At 45.8% G+C, this 25,587-nt stretch overlaps 2 protein-coding genes across 13 annotated transcripts in view; both read left to right on the forward strand.

Moving 5' to 3' along the window:
• Positions 1-19,358, forward strand: part of UBE4B (ubiquitination factor E4B) — a 34,665-nt gene extending 15,307 nt beyond the window's left edge. For all 3 annotated transcript variants that reach the window (XM_068171532.1, XM_068171533.1, XM_068171535.1), the window contains 21 exons: positions 643-784; positions 1,285-1,385; positions 2,060-2,174; positions 3,697-3,780; positions 5,362-5,418; positions 5,778-5,894; positions 6,011-6,109; positions 6,552-6,665; positions 7,154-7,352; positions 7,562-7,700; positions 9,701-9,800; positions 10,515-10,642; positions 11,003-11,101; positions 11,494-11,729; positions 12,439-12,565; positions 12,858-13,002; positions 14,082-14,216; positions 14,621-14,812; positions 16,995-17,169; positions 17,639-17,785; positions 18,070-19,358. In XM_068171532.1, the coding sequence (XP_068027633.1) occupies positions 643-784; positions 1,285-1,385; positions 2,060-2,174; positions 3,697-3,780; positions 5,362-5,418; positions 5,778-5,894; positions 6,011-6,109; positions 6,552-6,665; positions 7,154-7,352; positions 7,562-7,700; positions 9,701-9,800; positions 10,515-10,642; positions 11,003-11,101; positions 11,494-11,729; positions 12,439-12,565; positions 12,858-13,002; positions 14,082-14,216; positions 14,621-14,812; positions 16,995-17,169; positions 17,639-17,785; positions 18,070-18,128 (2,710 nt within the window). In that variant the 3' untranslated portion in view covers positions 18,129-19,358. The remainder of the gene's footprint in view (positions 1-642; positions 785-1,284; positions 1,386-2,059; positions 2,175-3,696; positions 3,781-5,361; positions 5,419-5,777; positions 5,895-6,010; positions 6,110-6,551; positions 6,666-7,153; positions 7,353-7,561; positions 7,701-9,700; positions 9,801-10,514; positions 10,643-11,002; positions 11,102-11,493; positions 11,730-12,438; positions 12,566-12,857; positions 13,003-14,081; positions 14,217-14,620; positions 14,813-16,994; positions 17,170-17,638; positions 17,786-18,069) is intronic.
• A 5,764-nt stretch (positions 19,359-25,122) lies between these two features.
• The window catches only part of KIF1B (kinesin family member 1B), a 73,785-nt gene continuing 73,320 nt past the window's right edge, over positions 25,123-25,587 (forward strand). For all 10 annotated transcript variants that reach the window (XM_068171701.1, XM_068171707.1, XM_068171704.1 and 7 more), the window contains exon 1: positions 25,123-25,270. The gene's annotated coding sequence lies outside the window, so the exon portion shown is untranslated. The remainder of the gene's footprint in view (positions 25,271-25,587) is intronic.

A 25,587-nucleotide genomic window follows, 5' to 3' on the forward strand; every position in this document is an offset into this window, starting at 1 on the left:
ACTGAGGCTGTGCTACTTAATGAAATGATGTATTTTACTGAACTGCAATGAACTGAGTTGAAATGAAATGATCTTGAATGAGGGAGTGTCAAAAGCAGCAGCAGCTTGGATGTATTGCCTCTGTCTTATTGATTCTTCTTCCTTAGAGCACCAAAAGTGGTGGAGTGTAGCCCTGTCAGCCCAGGCCTCTTCTCAGCAGTGGGAGGCTCCTGCCTCCTGTGGTTTGGTGGTGTTAACAGGATTTTGACATTTCTGCCGTTCTGAGCAGTGGCATGGAAGGGTTGTGGTGTCCTGAGTGTCAGGTGCCACTCAGAGGCTGTTGCTTTTCTTTGCTGCATTGTGAGACCAGGATTTACTGATTCCCATCAGTTATGCACCTTGTGGCTGTCTTTCAGGCACTAATTTAATAAGGCATTTACAGCTCTGGACTTCCAGGGCTAGACAAGCTGTTATGTGGAGAGCTCTCCATAGATCACAGGAATGACCTGAATTATCACAGAAATTACCTGAATCACTGAGCCATGTGTGTTATGGGATGGAGTGTTCAGAGCATTGGCAGAGGAGTGTTCATGAATTGTTTGACTGTGCACAAGTGAAGAACTCTACCTGATGCTTTGTTTCTGCTTTTTGTGTGTTTTAAAGTGTGGGAGGCTCTGGCAGCTCGAGTGTTTCTGATTCCTGCAGTGACCACTTCACCATTGAAAATTGTAAGGAGACAGAGATGCTGAACTACCTCATTGAGTGTTTTGACAGGGTTGGAATAGAGGAGAGAAAAGCACCAAAGGTATGTTTCAGATGGGTGAGGTTGTGTCAGTGCTGTCACAAACACTCCTCTGACTCATTAGTGGGGAAAGTTGGTGGGAATTATGCTTCTTCTTGATGGCTTTGATGTAGAAATAGATTTATTGAATTTATTGGGGCCCTTTGACTCTTGTTAATTCATCAAATTTGAGTGATGCATGTATTTTATATCTCTAAAATAAGCACTCTTAGAAATCATCCTTCCCCTTTCGATCTACTACATTTTATCCAAGTTTATTCCGTGCAAAACATTTTTGTGAGGCCAGCTCCCTGTCAGTGTTCTGTACTCTACTCCAAGCTTTTGCTTCTGGGGAAAAAACAACCAACCAACACTATATATATAAAATCTGGAAGGTTTTAACTGGAGTAGTTTTAATCTTAGTGTGCATATTACATTTATACTGCACATATAAATGAATGATCTTTCCTGTGTGTTCTCTATTGAATTTCTGATTTGTATTAAAATAAAGTTATTTTTCTCAGATGTGTAGCCAGCCAACAGTTAGCCAGTTACTGAGCAACATCAGATCCCAGTGCATTTCACACGCTGCTTTGGTGCTCCAGGGATCCTTGACACAACCACGGTAAATCCAGCTGATGTTAATCGTGAGAGTTACTGTCCCAGGGTCCTTTTCTCCTTCTGAGGATTAGATAAGAAAACTAAGATCAGTTGTTGCAGCAGGAGGAATAGTTTGTTGCTTTACAAGTGATGAGTTGGTGGGGAGCAGTTTGAGTGCTTTGTAAGTGCATTTGAGTAAAATCAGCCAGGGTGATGTGAACAGTTTAAATGGGAGATCGGGAGCTGAGAAGAAAAGAGACACTTCTTTCAAAATGCTAGGAAGCAGTTAAAAGTGATGTTAAAAGTAATGACTGCATTAATTCAGAAGAGACTAATGTTATGTTCTTTTCTAATCTGGAAAAACCCATGTAAAAAAATGTTGTTCCTTCACCAGTTGAGCTTAACAAAGGGTTTTTTTTTATTAGAGGGGGTAGAAAGAGCAACCAATTACTACAGAGAAGCTGTTGTTTCCTTCCAGCCTCGTTAACTGAAGTGTGATGCTGGCAGCAGCATCTGTTAGAGAATAACCTTTCCCCAAGTAACTTGAGCAGACCAGATTAGTTACCTCTGAAAGGAATAGGTGCATCCAGACATTGATAATGTGCTTGCAGACACATCCTTGCATGTGACTGCTCTGATGATTTTGCGAATACTACTGCAGATAATCAGTAGATTTTATTTTTTTTAATACAAATTAAGGTCATTGCAGCAGCAGTCTCTGCTGGTACCATATATGCTGTGTAGGAATCTCCCATTTGGCTTCATTCAAGAGTTGGTGAGAACAACTTACCAGGATGAAGAGGTGTTCAAACAGGTAAGGCACAGGTCAGAAATAGCTGTAGCACATTTCCAGACATATAGTCAGTGTCTCGTAGTCCTCTACCCATTGCCTCTAGGACTAGCAGCCTGTTAAAGCAATTGGAGTTTGGTTTTGTTCTTTTTTAAACTCATTTAGCATTTTGTGAAAAAGGCTGACTTCCAGTATTTGCTGGTTCTAAGTATTAAAAATGTATTTGCTAACAAGCAGCATCACTAACGTAGGAGTGGACTACTTGGAATGTGCAGGCATATATTGCAAGATGGTTTTCATCCTTTTGTACAAAATTCCTAAAAATGTACATGTTAAGACAGCAATCTTCTGTAATCCTACTCAGATTTATGGTGTTTTCCATCTTGCAATCTTTACCCTTCTTTGCACATTTAATAATTTGTATGTAAGGTGCTAAGAGCACTTTACAAATCCTAGTCCAGTAATTCTTCATGTTTACAGAGGAAATGACTGAGAAACAGGAGAGGGTCTGTTCTGTGTGTCAGAGTAGCTCACTGAGATGAAAAATAATTAAGACACAAAACTAGCAAACTCCTAGCCTGTATGCTGTGAAGTGGATCAGTAAGGTTGTAATTGTCTCTTATTAGCACTCCCATAGTATGGTGTGATTTGGCTCTAAAGGGGCCTTTGAGATGGCATTTGACCCTTCCAGTTTTGCAAAGAATGACTTTAGATAATTTTTATGTGTAGCGCAAGTAACTGTCAATAATTTATGTTTCTGTCTGGACTCCTTTTAGTAGAGGTTCATGTAGTTGCAAGTACATTTAAGACTGACAGAAAGCAGTTGTGAAAGTGTTAGAGGTCCTGTCCTGGAGAAGAGAGGCATTCCTGAAGCTGAAGCACACGGCCATCCGTATAGTGCTTTCCTGGAATATGTTTTAATAACATTTTTCTGTCTCTTCACCGGAGCAACACAATATACTTTAAAATTGAGTGAGACTCCTGTTGTTGTTTCAGAATTACTATGGGTTTATTTTGTGAGGGTGTAGTTGTCAGAACAGTGTGATTGGGACTTACTAAATGGGTATAATTACTTCTGATTAATAAGTTCCTGTCAAGTCACTTCCTCTTCCCTAACAACCTTTGACTGCTGCTTATTATCTTTACCAACTTGCACATCATGCAAAATTAGAGCTGTATTATTGCCCCAAGTGTGCAGACAAATAAATTATTCCCCATTTGGGCAACAGGTTGTTGGACACCTGTACAGAACCTGTGCTCTCGTTTGTGTCTACAACACAGAGAACTTGCTTGCAGAGAAGATGCAGGGAACTCAATGGAGCAACACCCTTTTGCTTAGACTACAGCAAACAAGTTGAGTTTTAGCTTTGAATACTCTCTAAAGCCTTCAGGCTTAACTGATATAAATTTTAAAAAAATCATAGTTTTTGTTTTGTGTAAGTTGCACTGTTTGAGGAGTGAACAGGCATTTCATGCTTTGTATGGCAACATAGCCATTTGATTGTTTCCTGTTCTTGAGTAAAGTAATTTACTTGTGTTTTTACAGATCTTTATTCCCATCTTGCAAGGCCTGGCTGTGGCTTCCAAAGAGTGCTCCCTCGATAGTGACAATTTTAAATATCCCCTTATGGTAAGGACTGTCCATTTCTAGAAGCAGTTTCTTTGTGTTCATTGATAACATGCAGATTCTAAGCAAGATAACACTTCAACATTTTGGGGATTCTTTTTGGTTAGTGGATTGCTATTAAATTCTGTCAGAAGATTAATGGGGCATGAGATGTGTAAAGAACTTTAAAAATTCAGTAGAGTGTGAGGCCAATAATGTCTTAAGCTAAATGAAGACTGCTTGTATAGTGGACTACTCAAATGTTTGTGTGTATTGCTTTATATAAAATTATCAAACGTGTGAATGTCATAATGCACAGCTCTAATACTGTGGATGGTTACAAAATCCCAATAAACTCCTCTCAATGGAAGTCTGGGGAATAACACCCAATATCCATACCACTGTATGTTTAGACTCAACTTTTGTATGTGAGGAAATTCAAATAGGTTGCATTAAACCCCAAATTATTTGAATTGGAGTTTATCTACTGAGAAAAATATCTTCATATTCCCTGGCTGAAAAGCTGAGGGCATTATTTTTAGTCTTTTTAAAATTCCTACTTTAGTTCTAGGTCTGCTTCCCTCCTACTGCTTTTATTGCCAAAACAAACCAGTCTTTTGCGAAGTGTCTTTGGCCACCAAGGAGCAAGATGGATTCTTGGTAAATTCAGCATTGTCAACTTAACACCTTCGGATCCTTTTAGGATCTTCAGTGTATGGTGCCAAAAAAGGCTGTTGAATCTCAGGTTTAATTCATACTTAGGGAAATCAGCTGGACTGGGGTGCTGCAAATCAAACTGCTTAAGTAACGCCGGTACTTGGCAAAAAACATTAATTTTGCTAGTTCTGTGTTTTCCTGCTGTTTTGTTATCCTCCCAGTCTGTGAACTGCTACAAATTTGGCTGTTGGCTGCAAAGAAGGACTACTTGAAATTGAGTCTGTGTTTTCCTTATCTCTAGTTGGCACAGTGTGCAACAAAAGGATGGAATAGTAGTCGCTCACTGTAGTGTAATTGAAGACTGAGAACGTGTAACACAGGACAAGTGGGGCAGCCAGCAGTATCTTTGTGTTTCCAGAAATCTCTGTTTGAGATTGCTGTTATGACTGCTTGCTTCTTTCTGTGCTGCAGTTGAAAGTGAGCTGGAGATCTTGGATAGGATTCTTTGTTCCTGGGTTCTGTGTTCATTTGACGTTTTTCCACTCTGGTTCAGAAGACAAAGGCCTTGGTGTATAGATTAAACAATTGCTCTATTTATTATTGTTGATGGTTTTAATGGGGCAGGTCAAGAGTCCAGCACAGGCATTGTCATGTTCTGAGCAAACAACAATTTGCACAGCTAAGCCTTGAAATAAGTGCAATAATTTGTTATCCTGTGAGACGTGTTGACTTTTTTGAGGCAACTTGGAGCAGAAGTAAAAGCTAAAATGGGAGCAGGGTGTGCTTTAGTTCTCTTTGGACATCTTCACTGTGATTGTGAAGTTTTTCCACTGGTACAGCGAGAAAGGTTCTGGTCTTTCAGCAATCTGTCATAGTAAGCTTATTTGTTGCAGACAGGTTACTTAAGAATTACCCGAAAAAGTAATTTTTACTGGGATTTCTTTATAGGCCCTATGCGAACTCTGTGAAATCAAGTTTGGGAAAACGCACCCCATGTGCAGTTTGGTGAGTGTCTCCAGTCTGAGTTTTTCCTGGTTAAAAGAACCATTTCACTTATTTTGGTGTTGTACAATCCCTGCTGATAATGTTCTCCAGAGCTCTAAGCAAGTGCTACTGGAGCCTCTCATGCAAAACAATAGTTTGAATTAAGCTGGTAGAGGGAGTCCTTTACCCTGGGAAGTTACTAAAACTGGGACAAACACGAGCTGCTTGGGTTGCTGGAATACTGAGGAGATGGTTCCGTTTTGCCATCAGAATGGTGGAGTGTTGGAGGTTCAAGGGTGTGTGGCAGACACTGGAAGGTGACAAAGCAGGATGGCTGACGTGGCAGCTTTGAAGAACTTGGCTGTTTCTCCTGTTTTTAGGTTGTCTCTTTGCCCTTGTGGTTGCCTAAATCTTTAAGCCCAGGTGCAGGAAGAGAACTGCAAAGACTTTCCTACCTTGGAGCCTTCTTCAGTTTGTCTGTCTTTGCTGAAGATGATGTAAGTGTCACAGAAGGATGTTGACAAGAGCATGGTGGAGTTTGTTCGTTGTGAGGGTTTTTTTTTACTTCCCCAGAACATTTTGATACATTTTCCAATACTCATCTTACTTTCAGAACAAAGTTGTTGAAAAGTACTTCTCAGGTCCTGCCATTACTCTTGAGAACACCCGGGTTGTTAGCCAGTCCTTGCAACATTACCTGGAATTGGCAAGGGTAAGTATTCTCATTCCTTAAAAAAAATGCGTGATTTGTGGGTTTTTTGGTCTTGACATAGATGAAGAATATAATCTAAAAAAAATAGCTTCTGTCTTAAACCACAAACCTTTCAGGACATGGCTGAAATGAATTGGGGATTAGAGTGCTACGAGTATTTCTCTGAGGCTGTAAGCCAATTCAGAAAATACCAGATCAGTTAGTCATGAGTTACAGATCATGTTAAAGGATGAGTAAGTACATACTGTGTTAGTAGTGTGTTGCACTCCTGTTGTGTTTACGTCTTTGATTTAACTAATGTCATAACTAACCTATGCATATAAAGGTGGTGATAAGACTATAACAGAAGTGTTACTGAATTTTGGGATTTTGTGGAACATAAAAATACAGACAAACAGAAAGCAGGACTGTGATGCTGAGAGGTGTTTGTTTGCAATTGCAGCAAGAGCTGTTCAAGATCCTGCACAGTATCCTGCTGAACGGGGACACCCGGGAGGCGGCTCTCGGCTACATGGCAGCTGTGGTCAATGCCAACATGAAAAAGGCCCAAATGCAGGTAAATAAAGGGAAATGCTCTTCTTCTGATTCATCCAGCCACAAATAGCACTAGATGGCTCATGCAGTGGTGGTCTGGAATGGAGGACAAAAGAATTTTGAGTGCCTGCTATCGTGGGCAAGAAGCCCTGTCTTCTTTGTTTCAGTACTTTTTCCATTTCTGAAATGAATCTGTTTTACCTATTTTAACAGTTTATTTTCTCTCTTAGAACTGAGATGTCACTTCATTAACAGGGCTTCTGTATTACATGTCCAAAGCTTTGTACTTGCCCTGCCCCGTTTCTGAGGGCATCATTCCAACTGACTGTGTTTACCACACTGCTTTCCCAGCCGGTAACGTGCTGGGCTTTGTATGGTGCCTGTAAAAGGAGCAGTGCAGACAGGGAATGGCCTGGCTCCAGAGAAGCCACAGGGATGGCATTTTGGCATTGTACATCCCCCTGTACTTCTCAGCTCATGCCCTCAGCCCTTTGCTTTCTCACCCCACAGACAGACGATCGTTTGGTGTCCACAGATGGCTTCATGCTCAACTTCCTCTGGGTACTGCAGCAACTGAGTACGAAGATAAAGCTGGAAACGGTTGATCCCATGTACATATTCCACCCCAGGTGTCGAATCGAGCTTCCCACAGATGAGACAAGAGTGAAAGCAACAATGGAGGAGGTTGCAGCCTGGATTGCTGAACTTTGTTAGTACTCTTACTGAGATATGTTAAGCATTACTGTGCCTTCTGATATGGAGGTACTTGATTCCAGCAAAGAATTCCCTTTTCCTAAATCCCTTTTCTTGATGCTATCTGCTTTGCCTTGTTTTAAAGAAAGTTGAAATTGAGGTCTCACCCTAGATAAGGCAGTTCATTTTAAAATTTATTCACCTGTACTGTTTTTTGTTTTTCAGACAGGGATCCGTCTCCATTTTCTGAGCCGAAATTCCCAACGGAATGTTTCTTCCTCACCCTGCACGCCCACCACCTGTCCATCCTGCCCAGCTGCCGTCGGTACATCCGCAGGCTGCGCGCCATCAGGGAGCTCAACAGGTTGGCAGCAGCTGCTGGGGCTGCCTGAGGGTGCTCCCACCAGGCAGGAACCTGATAAATAAAGGAAATGACAATGACAGTCTAGGTGAAACCGGTGCCGAGTACAGAGCCCCTCAGCTTTCTGTACTCTGCTGCTTTTGGCCCTTGGGGATTTTTGGGTGCATTGAGGGACCGTGGCTTGAATCAGGAATTCAGATCGTAGTGAGATGGAGGGTATTGGTTACACAAGACAGCTAAAGTTGGTGAGAAGATGATTCTGTTTAAAAGATAGCTCTCCTCAGAACACTTTAGGAGTCATGGCACTACTTAACAGTGTTCATTATAACTAATCTCCGGTGTGGTTGGCAGGGTGTGGGCATCAGTGCCTCAGGCTCTCTGGCAGAGCTGGAGGAGTGTGTGTCTGATAATCAGGTCACTGTGCAGATGACTTACGGTTTCAGAAACGAGACATTGTGAGTTGTGCCTGAGCTGGTTTGAACATCCCAGAAGATGTTTACCTTTTACCCCTCAGCTTCTGAAGCAGGAGAATTTGTCATACTCTCAGGACAGGGGGAAAGAATGCTTAATATTGTTTTCTCTATGTAATTCAGCATATGGTTTACTGTTTTAAAAATGATAAATACATTATGGTGTTATGAAGATACTCCTGTTTTCCGATTCTCTTGGCATAAGCTCAAATAGACTTTTATAGTTGCTAAACCTTGTAGAATACTCTGTTAAAATTAGAACAGATTTTTGTATCATCAGTATTTTCCATTGTTTATAATTGCACTCATTGCAATTTGGTAAATGTTCCTTGGCAGTAATGCCATGAGTTCATTACAGGATTTTTGGACTGCATTTGAAATGATTTCATTTTTAAAGCATATGCAGGCCAAGAACCTGGGAAGCAGCAGAGACCAGAGCAGGAAGACTCAGTATATGTTAAAGGAAAAACTATTTTCCTATAAACAGCCTGTGGATTACTTGTAAAAAAGCCATATGTTGGCTTGAAAAAAGAATTGCTGCTTTTTCCTTATTTAGAATTGTTTCACAGGAGTTGCTGATGCAGCAGTCCCCATCCAACGGCGCAGAGTGGAGAGCTCTTGGCTTCACTGACAGCAGCAGGAGCTTAGGCTTCAGCATTTTCCATGAATTGCTTAGTTGCTTGCAACACTGGAAACATCTTTAGATCTTGTTAGTAAAGAAATTACACTGGATATTTGTCTGCTGTAGGCAGAGATGGATGTGGAAGAGAATTTGTGTTCAGAGAAGGGATGAAAAGGGACTGTATTCATGCAGTTCAGTGTATGAGCTTTGTTCTAATCAGCTGCACTTCCTGAAAAGGATTAAGATATGTGAATGCATAGATTTTTTTTTAATGCAAATGGTGTGTGTAATGTACATTTAAGTTCTCTTTTCTGTGGGGCAGCATAAGAAGGTGGGTAAGGAAGGGGAGTAATTTCAACCCCCTTGGCCTTACACCGACAGGGAGAATATGGCCTGTTCACATACTGAACTCCTCTACGCGCCTGAGTTTTCCTGGGAGTAGAGCATGAGAAGTGCAGAACGAAAGTCAAAGAAATCATTTGCAATAGTAGAAAGGGGACACAGGATACACACCTGCAACTTTCTTGTTTCTAACAAGACTTTCTGCTGGGCGCCTTTTTCTTCCGTAGCTGATTTTGTCTTCCAGTTTCCTTTTTGGTACTAGAAGATGAATGAACTCTGTCTCATTAATGGAACCATCCTTTCCTTGTGTTAAGGTTTAATTTTCATGGGTGTTGGAGCTAGTGTTTGTGCTGCCTCTGAGTTCTGGCTGTGCAGATGTTCAGTCTGCATTTACAAAAGCAACTTATTTCTGTTGCTGTGATGAAGGGTAATTTCTTTGAAAATGATCAGCTTTTTTCCCCACTTCTCTGTATTTCCTTGGTTTTTAGCAGATGAGTCAGTGAAATGCCTTGTGCTGGCAGCACATTTCCCCTCTGTCATGATAACCAGTTCCTGCATCTGGTTTTCAGGACTGTTGAAGATTTGAAAAACAACGAAAGTCAGTGGAAGGATTCTCCTCTGGCCACCAGGCATCGAGAGATGCTGAAACGGTGCAAGACACAGCTCAAGGTTTGTAAGTGATTCAGTTCTCAGCTAAACACTTCTGTGGCCTGTGTGTGTGTTCACCTTGTGTTCCAATATTTATGGACAACTTCTATCTTATGCTGCTTGAAAACGGGTTTGAACCTCTGACCCCTGGGAATGCTGCACTGGATACTGGTCATGGCAGAATACAACATCAGTTGTGAATTTAAGATTCAAAGGAACACCAATAAGAAAAATCTGTGTTTTTTAATTGGAGAGAGACCAAGCAAAGGGACTGGGCTTTGTTCAGGAGTAGCTGTGTGTGCACAGTCCTTGCACAAGTAGGAATACTCAAGTCTCTGACCTCACACAGAATTCCTGCAAAGATGAGTAAGCTGGATTGCTCTGTTTTTTGAAGGCCTGTTGTGCTTAGATCTTCCTTAAAGAAATTGGCACAATTTTTTGGAGCTGTAGTGCCAAAATGGCTTTAATCACACATATTCCCACTTTGATACATTTGTTACTTCTTTCATTGTTCCAATAAAGCTTATGAAAGGCATATCTGTCCCTGCAACTCTAAATTGTATTTTACTTGCTGTTGGGGCTTATGTGCCCTCTTTTCTTGAAATGAGAGTGTAGTGTAAGAAGAGACCACTGTATAATTGTCGTGATTCACTGATATATTGATTATCTTGAAGAGGCTTCACATTCCTTTATGCTGTCTTGGCCTGGATTAATTTTTGTGTGCGTGTTCTGCAGAAACTGGTGAGGTGTAAGGCTTGTGCAGATGCTGGTTTGCTGGATGAGAACTTCCTCAGGAGATGCCTGAATTTCTATGGCATGGTGATTCAGCTGATGCTTCGCATTCTTGACCCTGCCTATCCCAAGTAAGTGTCAGGTTTATCTGTGTAAGTTGTATCAAAGATATTTCAGATCATCTTGGATTGCTCACTGAATTTAGCAGTTCTAGAATTAGTTTTACTTACAATGTCTGCATTGTTACGGGGTCGGTGACATGCATCCTTGCATGGAATATTTCTGTTATTCAAGCGTTTAATGTTCACTTGGGTTTGGGGGGCCCCTCAGGTATGTTTGGTACCCTTCAAGTACTGACATGGAGTTCTGAAAAGTCAGACTCTGATTCTTAAAAAGGGTGCCCGTGGAAGAATTCCATAAGCGAGCACATGACACTTCCTGCTTAACCCTGCTGGTTTACTGTCCTGTTTCTTGTCTCTTCTGTTTTACAGCATAAAATTGCCTTTAACTCCTGAGGTTCCGAAAGTATTTGCATCATTGCCAGAGTTTTATGTGGAAGATGTTGCTGAATTTTTATTTTTTATTGTACAGTAAGTAAAATTATATTTGAAGGAAACTTGTACTACCACTTGTCCCTTTAGCAGGTGGCACATGCATAAATTGAGGGTGCAAAAGTAGTTTTCTAACTATCTGCAGTTAATGTTCTGTTTGTTATCAGCAGCCATAAAGTTTTATGGCATGGCAGCATAGCTGCAGCTGTAGTGCATAGATGGCTTCAAGGTCCCTTCTAAACTAGATTTTTCTTGGAAGAAACTTGAAAGTTTTTTGGTTCTCTCCCCAGGAATTTTCTTTATGGTTTTCAGTGAGACCTTTTGATCTTGTGATATGCTAAATCATCACTAGAATAATATTTTTTTAAAAGCCATAGCTTAGAAGTAGAACATTAGGGTTGGGGGTTTTAATTTAGTTTTCCTGTTTCCAGATATGCTCCTCAGGTGCTGTATGAGCCCTGTACTCAGGACATCGTGATGTTCCTTGTTGTGATGCTGTGCAACCAGAACTACATCCGAAATCCTTATTTAGTAGCCAAGCTGGTGGAAGTGATGTTCATGACAAATCCAGCTGTTCAGCCCCGGACACAGAAGTTCTTTGAAATGATTGAGAATCACCCTCTCTCCACTAAATTGTTAGTCCCCTCCCTGATGAAGTTTTACACAGGTAAGTGCTTTGTCTGTAGCTCACCGAGTGCACAATAGTATTCTAAGCCCAAAGGCTCTGTTAGATGTTGTAACTATTCAAAAAAACCCAAACAAACCAAAACAAAAAAAACCCCAAAAAACCCCAATAGATCTTGAGTCTTGTGAAGATGAGGCTGTTATGCTCAGTTATTGGGGGAAATAGGAAATAGAATTAGATGGAACCTTGAGAATTCCAGTCCTTCCACAAGCTGTTGTGCACTGATAAGTCCAGCAGTGTGAATTGATGTGACAGTTGCTTTTGTGGTCTTTAGATTGCAAAATTAAAGCTTTTTCTTTGCTTTGCTTCCAAAGGAATATTGGAATTTTAAACCTCCTCGTTGTAGTTTTGCTAGTCCTGTAGATTTGAATGTTTCAGAAGTGTTTTTGCACCCGTAACAAAAACAAGTATTTTTGTAGGGTACCCAGAGTTTTCTTAGTGAGATTTTAGACTGTGAGATGAAGAGCAGAATGTTTTGGTTTCTGGGGGTTTTTCTTCCGAAATGAGGTTGGGTCTAGATTAGAAAATGTATAGTGCTGCTTCTTCTAAAGGGAATTAAGATGGAGACTTCTGAACGGGAGTTGAATTTCATCTCTTAATGTTTCCCTGGGTGCTTGAAGCTCATCCCATTGGATGTAGTAGGGAGAGTGCATCCTGGTGGGAAAGTTGTGGGATCTGTTCTCTTTTCCAGATGTGGAACATACTGGAGCCACTAGCGAGTTCTACGACAAGTTTACAATCCGCTACCACATCAGCACCATTTTCAAAAGCCTCTGGCAGAATATCGCTCACCATGGTACATTTATGGAAGAGTTCAAGTGAGTAAAAGGTGTCCGAGGCAGCTGCCTGCCGCGCAGGCTGCTCAGGCAGGGGCCTGAGGAGCTCACTGCCCTTGGGACTGGGTGATGCTGCTTCCCGATGTATCTTACATGGCAACCCCTTCCAGTAGAGCTGGAGTGTTTCTAAACTGAGCTCCGGACACCACAATCAGCTTGGCTTGGGGAATGGGATCGTTGTTGGAAATGTGCAGTGCAGGAGCGTTGCTGGGGTTGCAGTCTGCTCTGCACACCCACCTGCTCTGCCGTGATACCTGTGTTTCGATGTTTTCAGCTCTGGGAAGCAGTTTGTTCGCTACATCAACATGCTGATAAATGACACAACTTTCTTGCTGGATGAGAGTCTGGAGTCCCTAAAACGTATCCATGAAGTGCAAGAGGAGATGAAGAATAAAGAGCAATGGGACCTGCTGCCCAGGGTGAACAGAGCTGTTTTTCAAAGTGCCCTTTACTTACTTTTAAGTCTTCAATACAAGACCATTAAGAAAACTTTTTTATAAGGAACAGCACCAAAGAGCTGCTTATGAGGAGCAGTTCTCAATGCTTTTTCTTGCTGCCAGTATGGCTGTGGTCACTCTGGATGACATCCTGCAAAAAAACCCATCATTCTGCCTTGTTTTGTTGTGGCTGGCAAAGAGAGTGGTGCGAAGTAGAAATAGTATAAAGTTTCAAATTACTGTGCACTTAATTCTAAGTGGAGAAACCAATACTTTAACCTTCCTGAAGGAGGTTTGGGAAGATGCTCGCCAGTTGAATTGACTTCAAGGAATAGAAGCTTTTACTCTGTTAATGCATTGGTCCCTGGTAGATTCGATGCAGACAGTTATAGTCCTGTACCTCAGAGCTTGGCCTGATTAAACTAATTGTGTGTGTTGACCCACCAATGTCAGGTATTTCTATTTTAAGGTTATTGATTTAAAAAAAGAAAAAGTACAAGAGGAAAAGCTATAAAAATCTTATTTGTTAAACATATTCTGGTTTGCTCTTCTGAAGCCTTTCTTCCTGTCTCTGCCTACCAGCAAGGTAAAGCCATTACTGTAGTTACAAAATGAGCTGGTACATCATCTACAGATTGTTCCACAGGGGAGTGTTTATTATTTATGATGGCGCATAAATTAGAGAGAGTTAGAGCTTCATTTGACTCTCAGATCCCAAGCTGGTTTTGAAGTATTGGCATTTGGATGGAAAGGAAGCATAACCCAGTTCTGCAGGTGTGAGGAGCAGTTAGAGGATGTAAACAAACTCAGTAACCACGGGGGCTTGCTATGCTGTTTGCCTTCATTCTTTAGTGTTGCAGAATTCTGGAAAATTGATGCAGACATTAGCACTAGGTAATAAAAGTGAGCAGCTGTACCTTAGACTGAGAGATGTCCCACATCTGTATTTGAATTGCTGTCTTCCTTTTGTCTAGATCCCCTCAGCATTGTGGCTGAGGTTTTGCTGAATGATGATGTAGGAGATTCCGTGGGGTGGTAAGCAGGCTGTGTTTGTTTTGTAGGATCAGCAGCAGGCCCGGCAGTCGCAGCTGGCTCAGGATGAGCGCGTGTCCCGTTCGTATCTTGCCCTGGCAACAGAAACTGTTGATATGTTCCATATCCTTACCAAGCAGGTCCAAAAGCCTTTTCTCAGACCTGTAAGTCCTGCTCAGATTTAAGTTGGTTGCCTGCTTCTCTAACGTATCTGGATAATAACCTGGAAATGTTTGCTAGCACTTACTCTCCATTCTCCTCCCTTCTCTCCAGCTCATTAAAATCTAATTGCTGTTGATGTTATTTGATGTTGAGAGCATTACCTGAGTCACTGAGATGGTGTGATCCTTCCAGACAGAAACTGTTTGCATGACATTTTTTAAGGGCAAGCATGCATAAAAAGCAGACACTTCCTGCAAGCCTACCAAATGAAAATCTTATTAGTTAGAATTAGATAGTTTTGTTAATTAGAATTAATAATTCCTGATCTTGCTGTGTGCAATTCTAGCGATAACCTTCTTTATCACTGCCTTCACACTGTGATCTGTGTTTTACTTTGCTTTTGTAGGAACTTGGACCACGACTGGCTGCTATGTTGAACTTTAACTTACAGCAACTGTGTGGCCCCAAGTGCCGCGACCTGAAAGTTGAAAACCCAGAGAAATACGGGTTTGAACCAAAGAAGCTGTTGGACCAACTGACTGACATTTATCTGCAGCTGGATTGTGCTCGCTTCGCTAAAGCAATTGCTGATGATCAGGTGAGCTCCAGAAGGATGAAGGAGAAGGGCAAAAGCTCTGTGGACAAACAAGACTTTGCAGAACGTTCTGGAAGCATTTCATCTTGCTTGTGTGCTGCCAGCCAGTTTGTCTGATCCCTGCAGTTTATTTGCTTTCAGCAGATCATCTCTGTTCATATTCTGTCTGCTCGTTGTAGATGGGTGTTCCCAGTGCTTTGCAAGCCTGTAAACATACATAAATATCCATGGCACTTCACACACATAGGAAGTTTTCTGAGTGTGATGTGCTTATTGCCTACAGCCTCATTGTAAATTAGCAGAAATGCTTTGTCCCTTTACAAGTGGGAGAACTGAGGCAGAGTTTTGACTCCCTCCCCCCTCCTCATTGAAACAGGCAGAGCTGGGACCAAGAGCCTCCTTCAACAAATCAAAGTTCATTCACTAGTTTACAGCTTCCAAATTGTATTCCCTCTGAAATCACTTTATTAAATGGCTCTGTAATAAACTGACAAAGCACAGCATGTATGAGACAATTAACACCTTTGAACCCATGGTAATACTCAGAGCAAGATAAGCTATTGCAGCTCTGTGTTCTTGTCAAGTTGTCAAACTACTGAGTCACATCTGTCCATGCCCATGTCTTATAATACAAACTTTTCAAAGAATAGAAGGCAAGAAATGTTCACAGCAGCTACTTGAGATTCCAGTGGATGATGTCTTGCAGCACATGAAGCTGTTTGCATTTCTAGTGAAGCAGCAGTATTGGGGTAGCTCAGGATAGTTTTTCTGTAGTTATTTAAGTTCTGATAATTGCAGGTAATACCAGTAACACATCTGAAACAGACCTTACGTGTTTTCATGTGTATAATGAATATTTTTATGCTGTTCAGTATATATGAGAATGTTATCCATCATGCATCCATGCCAGCCACAGCAAATGCACAGACTGACATAGGGATTCAAAAGAAAGAAGCCTGCGGGTGTGAGAACTGGAAAAAAGCTTAATTAACAAAGTGGCCCTTCATCAAAAAGGAGTGGGGGGGAGTGACCAGTCTCTTGGAAACTGTCAGTGACAGGAAAGAAACACCAAGGAAATGTGTGGTTGGTTAATGGCTACTGGTATTGGGAGAGAAAACAAAACAAACAAAAAGTTGCTTGATCATGGTGGGATCTCTCTAAGGCATTTTGAGAGATGTCCCATTTGCAAGTCCCAGCACGCAGGAGAGGGAAGCTGCGAACGTTTACAGAGCCCGGGCACGTTGCCATCGTTCTGTTCCCTCTGAGCAGAGAAAGGCCTTTGGGTGGGCACTGTGTGTCCTGCCTGCCGAGTGCCATTGCTTGCTGCAGTGTGCTGTAGATGAAAGAAGTGGGGCTGTGTTGAACGCTTCAAAAATCCCAAGGGAAATAGAAATCTGTGAGACTTCGTGTGCTTTGTTTTGCCATATAATTCAGCCTTGCACTGTAAAGTACATAACACTTTGTATTAAAAGGATTATGTCAAAGCATGATATTGTGAACTTGAAAGAAAATGGTGTCTCTGTAGAACACAGACAGCTACAAAAGTCCTTCCCTAACTTTCTTTTTCATGTGAAAGTAATGCTTGCTTCAGTTGCATTTGGTCTCTCTGGATAGTCCTACTGCACCGGGTGACAAATCTCCAGCATTCACTCTCTCTGAGCTGTCTTACTATTTTTGCAGCGTTGTGGGGTGGGTTTTGTGTTAGTTCTTGTTTGGATTAGGAGAAAGAATCACTCCTTTCCCAGTACTGCCTTGCATATTATCAGAGAAGGCAAGAAATTCATTTTATGCTGTATTTTCAGCCAAGACTTGTGAGAACAAGAATACAGACAGGAGAATGGCAAAACAGATGTTTTGTCTAAGAACAACTCTAATAATTATAGTCAGCCTCTCTGAGCATCTTCCTCATTTTCTTTAGGTGATGTTGCCTTTTTTTTTTTTTTTTTTGGTCCTTAATAGTTCTACAGCGGTGATGACTGGTAAAAAAAATTGTAAGTCTACCCCAATGTTGACATTTTGGTGCTAGATGAATGCTACCTACATACTATTTGCTTTGATGTGAGGTTGAGGTTTCATTGATCCTTCCTTCTGCCATTTTAAAAATGCATTAAATATCTGTACTATTTTTATGGCATGTAAGGACACTACGACTCAGCAAAGTTGTCTTTTTATGCTTTGCCTGTAGAGGTCCTACAGTAAAGAGCTCTTTGAGGAGGTTATCTCCAAGATGAGGAAGGCTGGAATCAAGTCTACCATAGCAATAGAGAAATTCAAACTGCTGGCAGAGAAAGTGGAGGAAATTGTTGCCAAGAATGCCCGTGCAGAGATTGATTACAGCGATGCTCCAGATGAATTCAGAGGCAAGTGGACTCTTCTAAACCCTGCCTGTGTAGGAGAGAGGGATTTCATTTGTTGCATTGATTCCATGTGTTACTAGAAACTATGTATTGTGTATGAAGCCTTGCATCTTGCTCTATTTCAATGATGTATTTAAGTAAATACAGAGCTCAGAGGTTTTTTAGTTTTCCCTGGGATTGTAGTATCCATGATTGTGCTAGCCATGCTTTGCTAACATGTACTTGAAAGCAGTAACCCCCCTCAGCTGAAAATAGGGTGACAATAGGGAAAGCTTAGGGAATAGGGAAAGCTTAGTCCCAGGTCAGAAAGGGGAAGGTGCCATAAGGATTTATGTCCATTGAACCATTTCTGTAACTTCAGCAGCGTTACGGGGCCAGGGGAGCCTGAGCACTGGTTTTGCACTGGGGCAGATGGGCAGATAACATTTGTAGCCGTTTGCTCCCTTTATTGAGGAGAGCCTTGTGCCCTCAGACCCGCTGATGGACACTCTGATGACCGACCCCGTGAGGCTGCCCTCCGGAACCATCATGGACAGGTCGATCATCCTGAGGCACCTGCTGAACTCCTCCACTGATCCTTTCAACCGGCAGACGCTGACGGAAAACATGCTGGAACCAGGTACCGTGGGACAGCTGGCCCTGGCATGTGGGCTGCGGGCAGCAGCTCGTGGGCAGGTCTGTGCTATCATAGCACACTGCTGAGGCCACTTCTTTCATTTCAGCTTGCACAGAAAATTCATTCCCTCTGCTTTCCCTTTTTCTGGGGGGAAAAACCCTCACACCCTTGCTTTCTTAACTCCTGGGCTGAAAAACATTATGGTATATAAATGGGAAATGGCTATTAGTACTGTTACCAAGTAATTTAACAATTCTTTTTTCTATTTTTTTTTTTAACCTTCCTAGTGCCAGAACTTAAAGAGCAAATCCAAGCCTGGATGAGAGACAAGCAGAATGACCATTAAAATTCCCTTGCAGTGCACGCCACCACCAATGGGCAGAGCAGGGCGTGGGCTGTTCTGGCAGGAGTGGAGCAGACACACTCGGAGCTGTTGATGGGTTGGCACGCCCACGGCACTGACTTGCAGTAGTGACCACAGGAGCATGTGGCCGAGGAGAAAAGCAGCTTAATTCTTGTACATATATTTAAGTGATAACGATGGTCAATAACATGGAGGACAAGCTAGGAAGTTACTTATGTTACAAAACTGTCCTTCAATATGTCACATTTTGGAGTTTTTACAGCTGAATTATTTTAGCAAAGACGAATGGATCAGGGCAGCATCCCTTCAACCTTGTTTTTTACCGCCAGATATCCGTTAATTTGATTGTGGTTAGAACCTTGGACATTTTGCTGCTAAAGTAACTTTTTTCTCTTTCCCTTCCTTTCTTTCTGTTCCACCCATCAAACCTGCACTGCTGTCTTTTCCTTCTGTAATGCAAAAAAATACAAACCCTGTGAAAATCAAAATCATTCCCCTGCCCTTAAAAGAACATATTTTGTGCGATAACTGTGCCTGCAACAAAGTGTTCATCTTGGGATCGTATTTTTATATTACACATATTTGCCTATTTGGTTTTTAATTGGTGTTAGACACAAGGATAATTTCAAAAAAGCGAAGACTTCGCACGTGGATTTTAATTTCCTTTCCTTGAGATGTCCCTTTCCTTTATGTTGATCAAGATGCTCTGGTACTTGTGAAAAGCCTTGAGATAGAAATGTGTTAAAACAGCTGCCATGAATGAGATGCTTGGGAATACCAGGATTTCAGTGACTTTAAAAACAATAAAATACATTCTTTCAATGCTGCAGATCAATGCTGACTGACAGTTCTGAGCCATTGGAGCTTGTCCACTGAGAGCAGATACTTTTATCCTTGGAGGCTGCAGTTTGAGGCAGGGGTCATTTTTTATGTTGCGTACCAATTTGTATCCATGGCTTGGCCTTACCAAAGCAGAAAGGGTGCAGGAAATGTAGAATTACATTTTTAAAAAAAAAAAAAATTCACAAACATTTTTATATTACTGCCCCCTGCATATGATACTTGAATTTCCTTTTTAAAAAGGATTTGAAACCACAGTGTTTTAAAATTAAGTTGGAAAAAAAAAGGTTGTTTTTCTTTTATTTGTTTTTCGCCATGTCTTCTGTTCAATTCCTGACTCTCTTGAACTACAATAAATGATACACACTCGCACAGGATGTTTCCTTGGTCTTTCTTGTAAGAGTGTCAGTGAAAGTATAAAAATTACAAATGATTGGGTGTCGTTGTTCAGGTTTGCTGATAGTGATTTAGGATCTGGAGAGAACTTAGTAAATTAAGAGGAAAATTTCTGTGCACACAGATACCAGTAATCCTTTAAACTCAAGAATGTTCCCAAGCAGGTGCCACTGAGCACCTATTCATAGCTCCGTGACAGCTGGTGACAGTTCCAGGGGGAATTTTGGTGAGTTTGTATGGAATCCAGCACTGACCTTTTAGGAGTGCAAGTAACTCTGAATTATAAACGTGAAGGTACAGTTGTGGGCTGTCTTTTTAGTTTGTTTGTGGGTTTTTTAGTGGTGCTTCCTCTTACAGCATGAATGTGTTTTTCTCTGCAAGGACGGGAGAAGATTCCAAAGCCTCTGTCTGCGTCCACTGCTGCAAGAGAAGCTTGTTTGTTGGTCTGGTAGTTACAACCTTCACTGCTTCCACAAATTCAAATCCCCCTCTTCTTTCCTCTCCAATAAGTTACAGATCAGAGCCTGCTCTGCTTTTACCTGCAGGCTCCCAGTGAAGCAGCCAAACCCAGCGGAGATTCTGATGTGTTACAGCTCGTGCTGAGCTGTGTTTTCTTCTTTAGTGAAGAGGTCATTTCTTTCTATAGAAAGAAAAATTCTTACATACTCAACTCTCCCCTCATTATTGAGGATTTTTGTATGAAATCTCTAGGAACATCCCGGAGTTTGTACTTTTTTTTGATGCAGGACAGCTGTTCAGTAGTGAGTATGTGTTTTTACTAGAGGATGATTAAACTATGGCTTCACATGGTTTTTTTTTTTTTTTTTCTGCAAGTCAGTATCATATGTTGCTTCTGTTGATAAAGTGAAAATTTTATAGTTTTGGGTTTTGCCAGGAGGAAATAGAAATATTTAGATTTGGTGTGGGATGTTTTACTCAACACAATGCCCTTCAGAATCTGAATTTATATTTGTTCTGCCATTGTGTCAGACTCTGACCTGAGGAATATAAATAGCAAAGTGCATTACTGAAATGTTTTGTCTAATTATGGCATACATCTATCATTTGAAAACATGTCAGTGCAGATATTGCACAAAGGCTTGTGCAACATCTTATCGGACACAAAGGCTTGATATGAGTGGCCAAAACGATTTTATCTGGGCAAATAGCATCAAGTATTTCAAAGGTGTGTGCTCAGACACGTGTTCTCCCAAATTCTGCATTTGTGAGCAGAATAATGAAATGTATTTTAATACAAGCTGCTGAAGTGCCATTCTATTGTGTCTGGCCAGAGAGGTGAATCAAACCCTCTCTTTCAGTGGGTAGTGACTGAAAGACTGCAGTCACATTCGAGCGACTGAAAAGCAAAGCTGAAGCTGGATTAAAAATCAGTTTCCCACTAGAGCATATCGGTTGTGTGACAATTCTTAGTTAATTGCTACCTGCAGTTTGTGGTGATTTCCCTTCCCCTCACTAATATGTCATTTACCTTTTTCCATCCAACTGTAACCTCACTGCAATACGGAGTTTATATGAGAGATCACAGAAGCTACCGGTGGAGGGATTTACGTTTGACACGTCCATGTGTGTGCAGAATGTAGATGTCTCTGAGCTGGGAATGCTTTACCCCAGCAGTGGCTAGCTCATACTGCCGTTACAAAGTGAGCTTTCCTGGGACTTCACCGTGGATCACTGCTCTCTCCTTGTCCTCCAGCTCTGCACTGGAGACTGGAGAAGCCCCTGGGGCAAGCACTGATGCAGCAGAAATACAATTCAGGACAACTGGTTGTACTGTATCACAGTTTACGCTTAGTAGTGGCCCGCCGAGGTGTCTGTCAGCTCTCCCCGGCTGGCAGGAGGACAGCTAGGGCTGTTGAGAGCGGGGTGCCGGGCAGGTGGAGCCCCGCAGGAGGACAGCTAGGGCTGTTCAGAGCGGGGTGCCGGGCAGGTGGAGCCCCGCAGGAGGACAGCTAGGGCTGTTCAGAGCGGGGTGCCGGGCAGGTGGAGCCCCGCAGGAGGACAGCTAGGGCTGTTGAGAGCGGGGTGCCGGGCAGGTGGAGCCCCGCAGGAGGACAGCTAGGGCTGTTGAGAGCGGGGTGCCGGGCAGGTGGAGCCCCGCAGGAGGACAGCTAGGGCTGCTGAGAGCGGGGTGCCGGGCAGGTGGAGCCCCGCAGGAGGACAGCTAGGGCTGTTGAGAGCGGGGTGCCGGGCAGGTGGAGCCCCGCAGGAGGACAGCTAGGGCTGCTAAGAGCGGGGTGCCGGGCACGTGGAGCCCCGCAGGAGGACAGCTAGGGCTGTTCAGAGCGGGGTGCCGGGCAGGTGGAGCCCCGCAGGAGGACAGCTAGGGCTGTTCAGAGCGGGGTGCCGGGCAGGTGGAGCCCCGCAGGAGGACAGCTAGGGCTGTTCAGAGCGGGGTGCCGGGCACGTGGAGCCCCGCAGTTCTCCCCGGGCTCACACCTGCCCCGTGCCCGCATTCAACCAGGCCTCCCCTCCCCGGCTTAGGGAGCGTAGCTCACTCACTGGAGCCTCTGGACCAGTAAATGCCACGAGCTGCTGCTTTTCCCCGTCTTCCCCCGTGTGACTTGGCATCGTCCGAGTGCTGCAGGGCAGCCCTGAGGTGCGGGAGCCGCTCCGTGTGCGCGCTCCCCAAACTTGGCATCGGGCTGCTGCAGGACCTGCTGGTCCCAGGAGAGCCACACAAACCCTGCTGAAGGGAAATTCATCAAGGGCCTGTTGCCCTGCGGGTCACAGCACACACCCACTCTCTGGGCAGTTTGCAGGAGATTTTCAAACTGGTTTCAGGGTTTTTTGCGGTGCTCTTGCCCTTTTCTTTTCAGAGAATAGCTGACCTAATTCTCCATAGATCTAGGTAGGAGTTAGCACAGTTACACCACCCTAAAACCACCATTAAATCACCTGTCTCATCAATAGGAAGTATTCCAAGTTCCAATAATGGTATTTTCTAGGACTCAGGAAAGCCACCTATTTTCGATTTGTTGTTTCTGTGGCAGTATTTCCCTAAGCCTCCTGTTCAGCCATGTAGTGTTGGGCTTCTGCATCTGTTGCCGCAACTGCAGATGAGTCTGGCAAGGGGAAACAGTCACTTTTCACCAAACTAAAAAAAAAACCAATTCATTCTGCCAAAGATCTGATCCTTAAGGGGAACAGAAGGGACATAGCTGAGGTTAACATAGCTAACAGCCAGGAGGCTGTGAACAGAAATAAACCTTGTTCTGAAACGAGAAATCTCAGGTCCTGAATGTTCTCAGCATCTTAAATCCAATTTGTAAATTCATATTTGTATGAAACATATGTAATTAAGGCATTTCATGTAAAGTGATTTTCTTTAAGGTGCTTATAAGCTTAAACATGAACCAGTTTCTGACAGCAGGAATTACCAAATTACTAACGACAAGGAGGAACTTAAAGCTGAATAATTGCCACAAAAATAAATTTTCCTATGAGAATATACATGAAATTATTGAAAGCATGAGAGTTAATACAGCATCATTGACTAAATTTAATCACGTGCCTAAAAATACATTATGAGGTCTAGAAAAATGACTCGGGCTGCTCGAGAAAGGTGTTGAAGGGAGGGAGGAAGGGCTGCTAATCCCTCCCCTCTGAGCTATGGCCCTTAGGCCTAGTTTAGGATCCAAATGCCCCGAACCACGGGGACTCGGGAGCCGGGGAATTCGCTACCTCACACTCCGAGTCCCGCGGCGAGAGCGCGCCTGCCCCGGTCCCGGAGAACACCGGCACTGTCCGGTCCCGGAGAACACCGGCACTGTCCGGTCCCGGAGCACACCGGCGCTGTCCGGTCCCGGAGAACACCGGCACTGTCCGGTCCCGGAGCACACCGGCGCTGTCCGGTCCCGGAGCACACCGGCACTGTCCGGTCCCGGAGCACACCGGCACTGTCCGGTCCCGGAGAACACCGGCACTGTCCGGTCCCGGAGCACACCGGCACTGTCCGGGCCCCGAAGAACACCGGCACTGTCCGGTCCCGGAGCACACGGGCACTGTCCGGTCCCGGAGAACACCGGCGCTGTCCGGTCCCGGTGCACACCGGCACTGTCCGGTCCCGGAGCACACCGGCGCTGTCCGGTCCCGGTGCACACCGGCACTGTCCGGTCCCGGAGCACACGGGCACTGTCCGGTCCGGGAGAACACCGGCACTGTCCGGTCCCGGAGCCCACGGGCACTGTCCGGTCCCGGTGCACACCGGCACTGTCCGGTCCCGGAGCACAGCGGCACTGTCCGGTCCGGGAGAACACCGGCACTGTCCGGTCCCGGAGCACACCGGCACTGTCCGGTCCCGGAGCACACCGGCACTGTCCGGTCCCGGTGCACACCGGCACTGTCCGGTCCCGGAGCACAGCGGCACTGTCCGGTCCCGGTGCACACCGGCACTGTCCGGTCCCGGAGCACACGGGCACTGTCCGGTCCCGGTGCACACCGGCACTGTCCGGTCCCGGAGAACACCGGCACTGTCCGGTCCCGGAGCACACCGGCACTGTCTGGTCCCGGTGCACACCGGCACTGTCCGGTCCCGGAGAACACCGGCACTGTCCGGTCCCGGAGCACACCGGCGCTGTCCGGTCCCGGAGCACACCGGCACTGTCCGGTCCGGGAGAACACCGGCACTGTCCGGTCCCGGAGCACACCGGCACTGTCCGGTCCCGGAGCACACCGGCGCTGTCCGGTCCCGGAGCACACCGGCACTGTCCGGTCCCGGAGCACACCGGCACTGTCCGGTCCCGGAGCACACGGGCACTGTCCGGTCCCGGAGAGCACCGGCACTGTCCGGTCCCGGAGCACAGCGGCACTGTCCGGTCCCGGAGAGCACCGGCACTGTCCGGTCCCGGTGCACACCGGCACTGTCCGGTCCCGGAGCACAGCGGCACTGTCCGGTCCCGGAGAGCACCGGCACTGTCCGGTCCGGGAGAACACCGGCACTGTCCGGTCCCGGAGCACAGCGGCACTGTCCGGTCCCGGAGAGCACCGGCACTGTCCGGTCCCGGTGCACACCGGCACTGTCCGGTCCCGGTGCACAGCGGCACTGTCCGGTCCCGGAGCACACGGGCACTGTCCGGTCCCGGTGCACACCGGCACTGTCCGGTCCCGGTGCACACCGGCGCTGTCCGATCCCGGAGCACACCGGCACTGTCCGGTCCCGGAGCACGCCGGCGCTGTCCCGGCCGAGTCTCTCCCGTTTCCCCGCACGCCGGCGCTGTCCCGGCCGAGTCTCTCCCGTTTCCCCGCACGCCGGCGCTGTCCCGGCCGAGTCTCTCCCGTTTCCCCGCCCCTCCGGCCCCGCTCCCCTCGCGGCTCGCGGCGCGCACGGACACAGCGCGGCGGGCGGTGCTGCGGCCCCGCTCCCGATAGGCTCCGAGGGCGCAGACGTGATTTGCATCGCGGGTTCTGATTGGCTGGGGCTGGCGGAGGGCTCGGTTCGGAGGGCGGTGCCGCTGCGGCCGAGCACCGCCAGGCGGCGCCGGCGGCGCGGCCGGCTGTGATTGACAGGGCGGGGCGGGCGCACGCGGGCTCGGCGGAGCGCCATTGGCGGGCCGCGCCGAGGGGGCGTGGCGGCGCGCGGCGATTGGCGGAGCGGCGGCGCTCCCGCCGCGGGGCGGGCGCTCCCCCCGCGCGCCGGCAGTGCGGGCGCGGCGCTGAGGCGGGCGCGGCGCTGCGGCGGGCGCGGCGCGCGTTCCTCCCGGCGCGGCCTCGCTCCCCTCCCTCGCCCGTCCCGCTCCATCCCCGGCAGCGGGCGGGGGTCTCCAGGCCTCGGTGGAGGCGGCGATGGGGATGGCCGGGTTTTTGTCGCTGCGCTGCCCCGCCGGCTGCTGACGCCGCACCGCCCGCGCCCCGCGGACACCCCGCGCCAGGTGAGGGGCCGCGCTGAGGGGCCCTGCGGCGGCGGGGGCCGGAGCGGGGCGGGGGTGGGGGCTGATGCCGTAATGCGGAGCGGGAGGCGGCGATGCTGCCGTGCGCATCTGTGGGGCCCCGCGGAGGGCTGAGGCCGGGAGCGGGGGGGACGGACGGACGGATGGATGGATGGACGGATGGATGGATGGATGGATGGATGGACGGATGGATGGATGGATGCTTAGCACTGGATACCCTGGAGCTGTCAGGGCAGCGGCGCAAGGGCGTGGGGCCCGCTCGGCCTTGCTATGTGCCCGTGCCATCTCCGCGTCCCCCG

The sequence above is a fragment of the Anomalospiza imberbis genome, chromosome 23 (genome assembly GCF_031753505.1).
Source record: "Anomalospiza imberbis isolate Cuckoo-Finch-1a 21T00152 chromosome 23, ASM3175350v1, whole genome shotgun sequence".
In the NCBI taxonomy this organism is placed as follows: Eukaryota; Metazoa; Chordata; class Aves; order Passeriformes; family Viduidae; genus Anomalospiza; species Anomalospiza imberbis.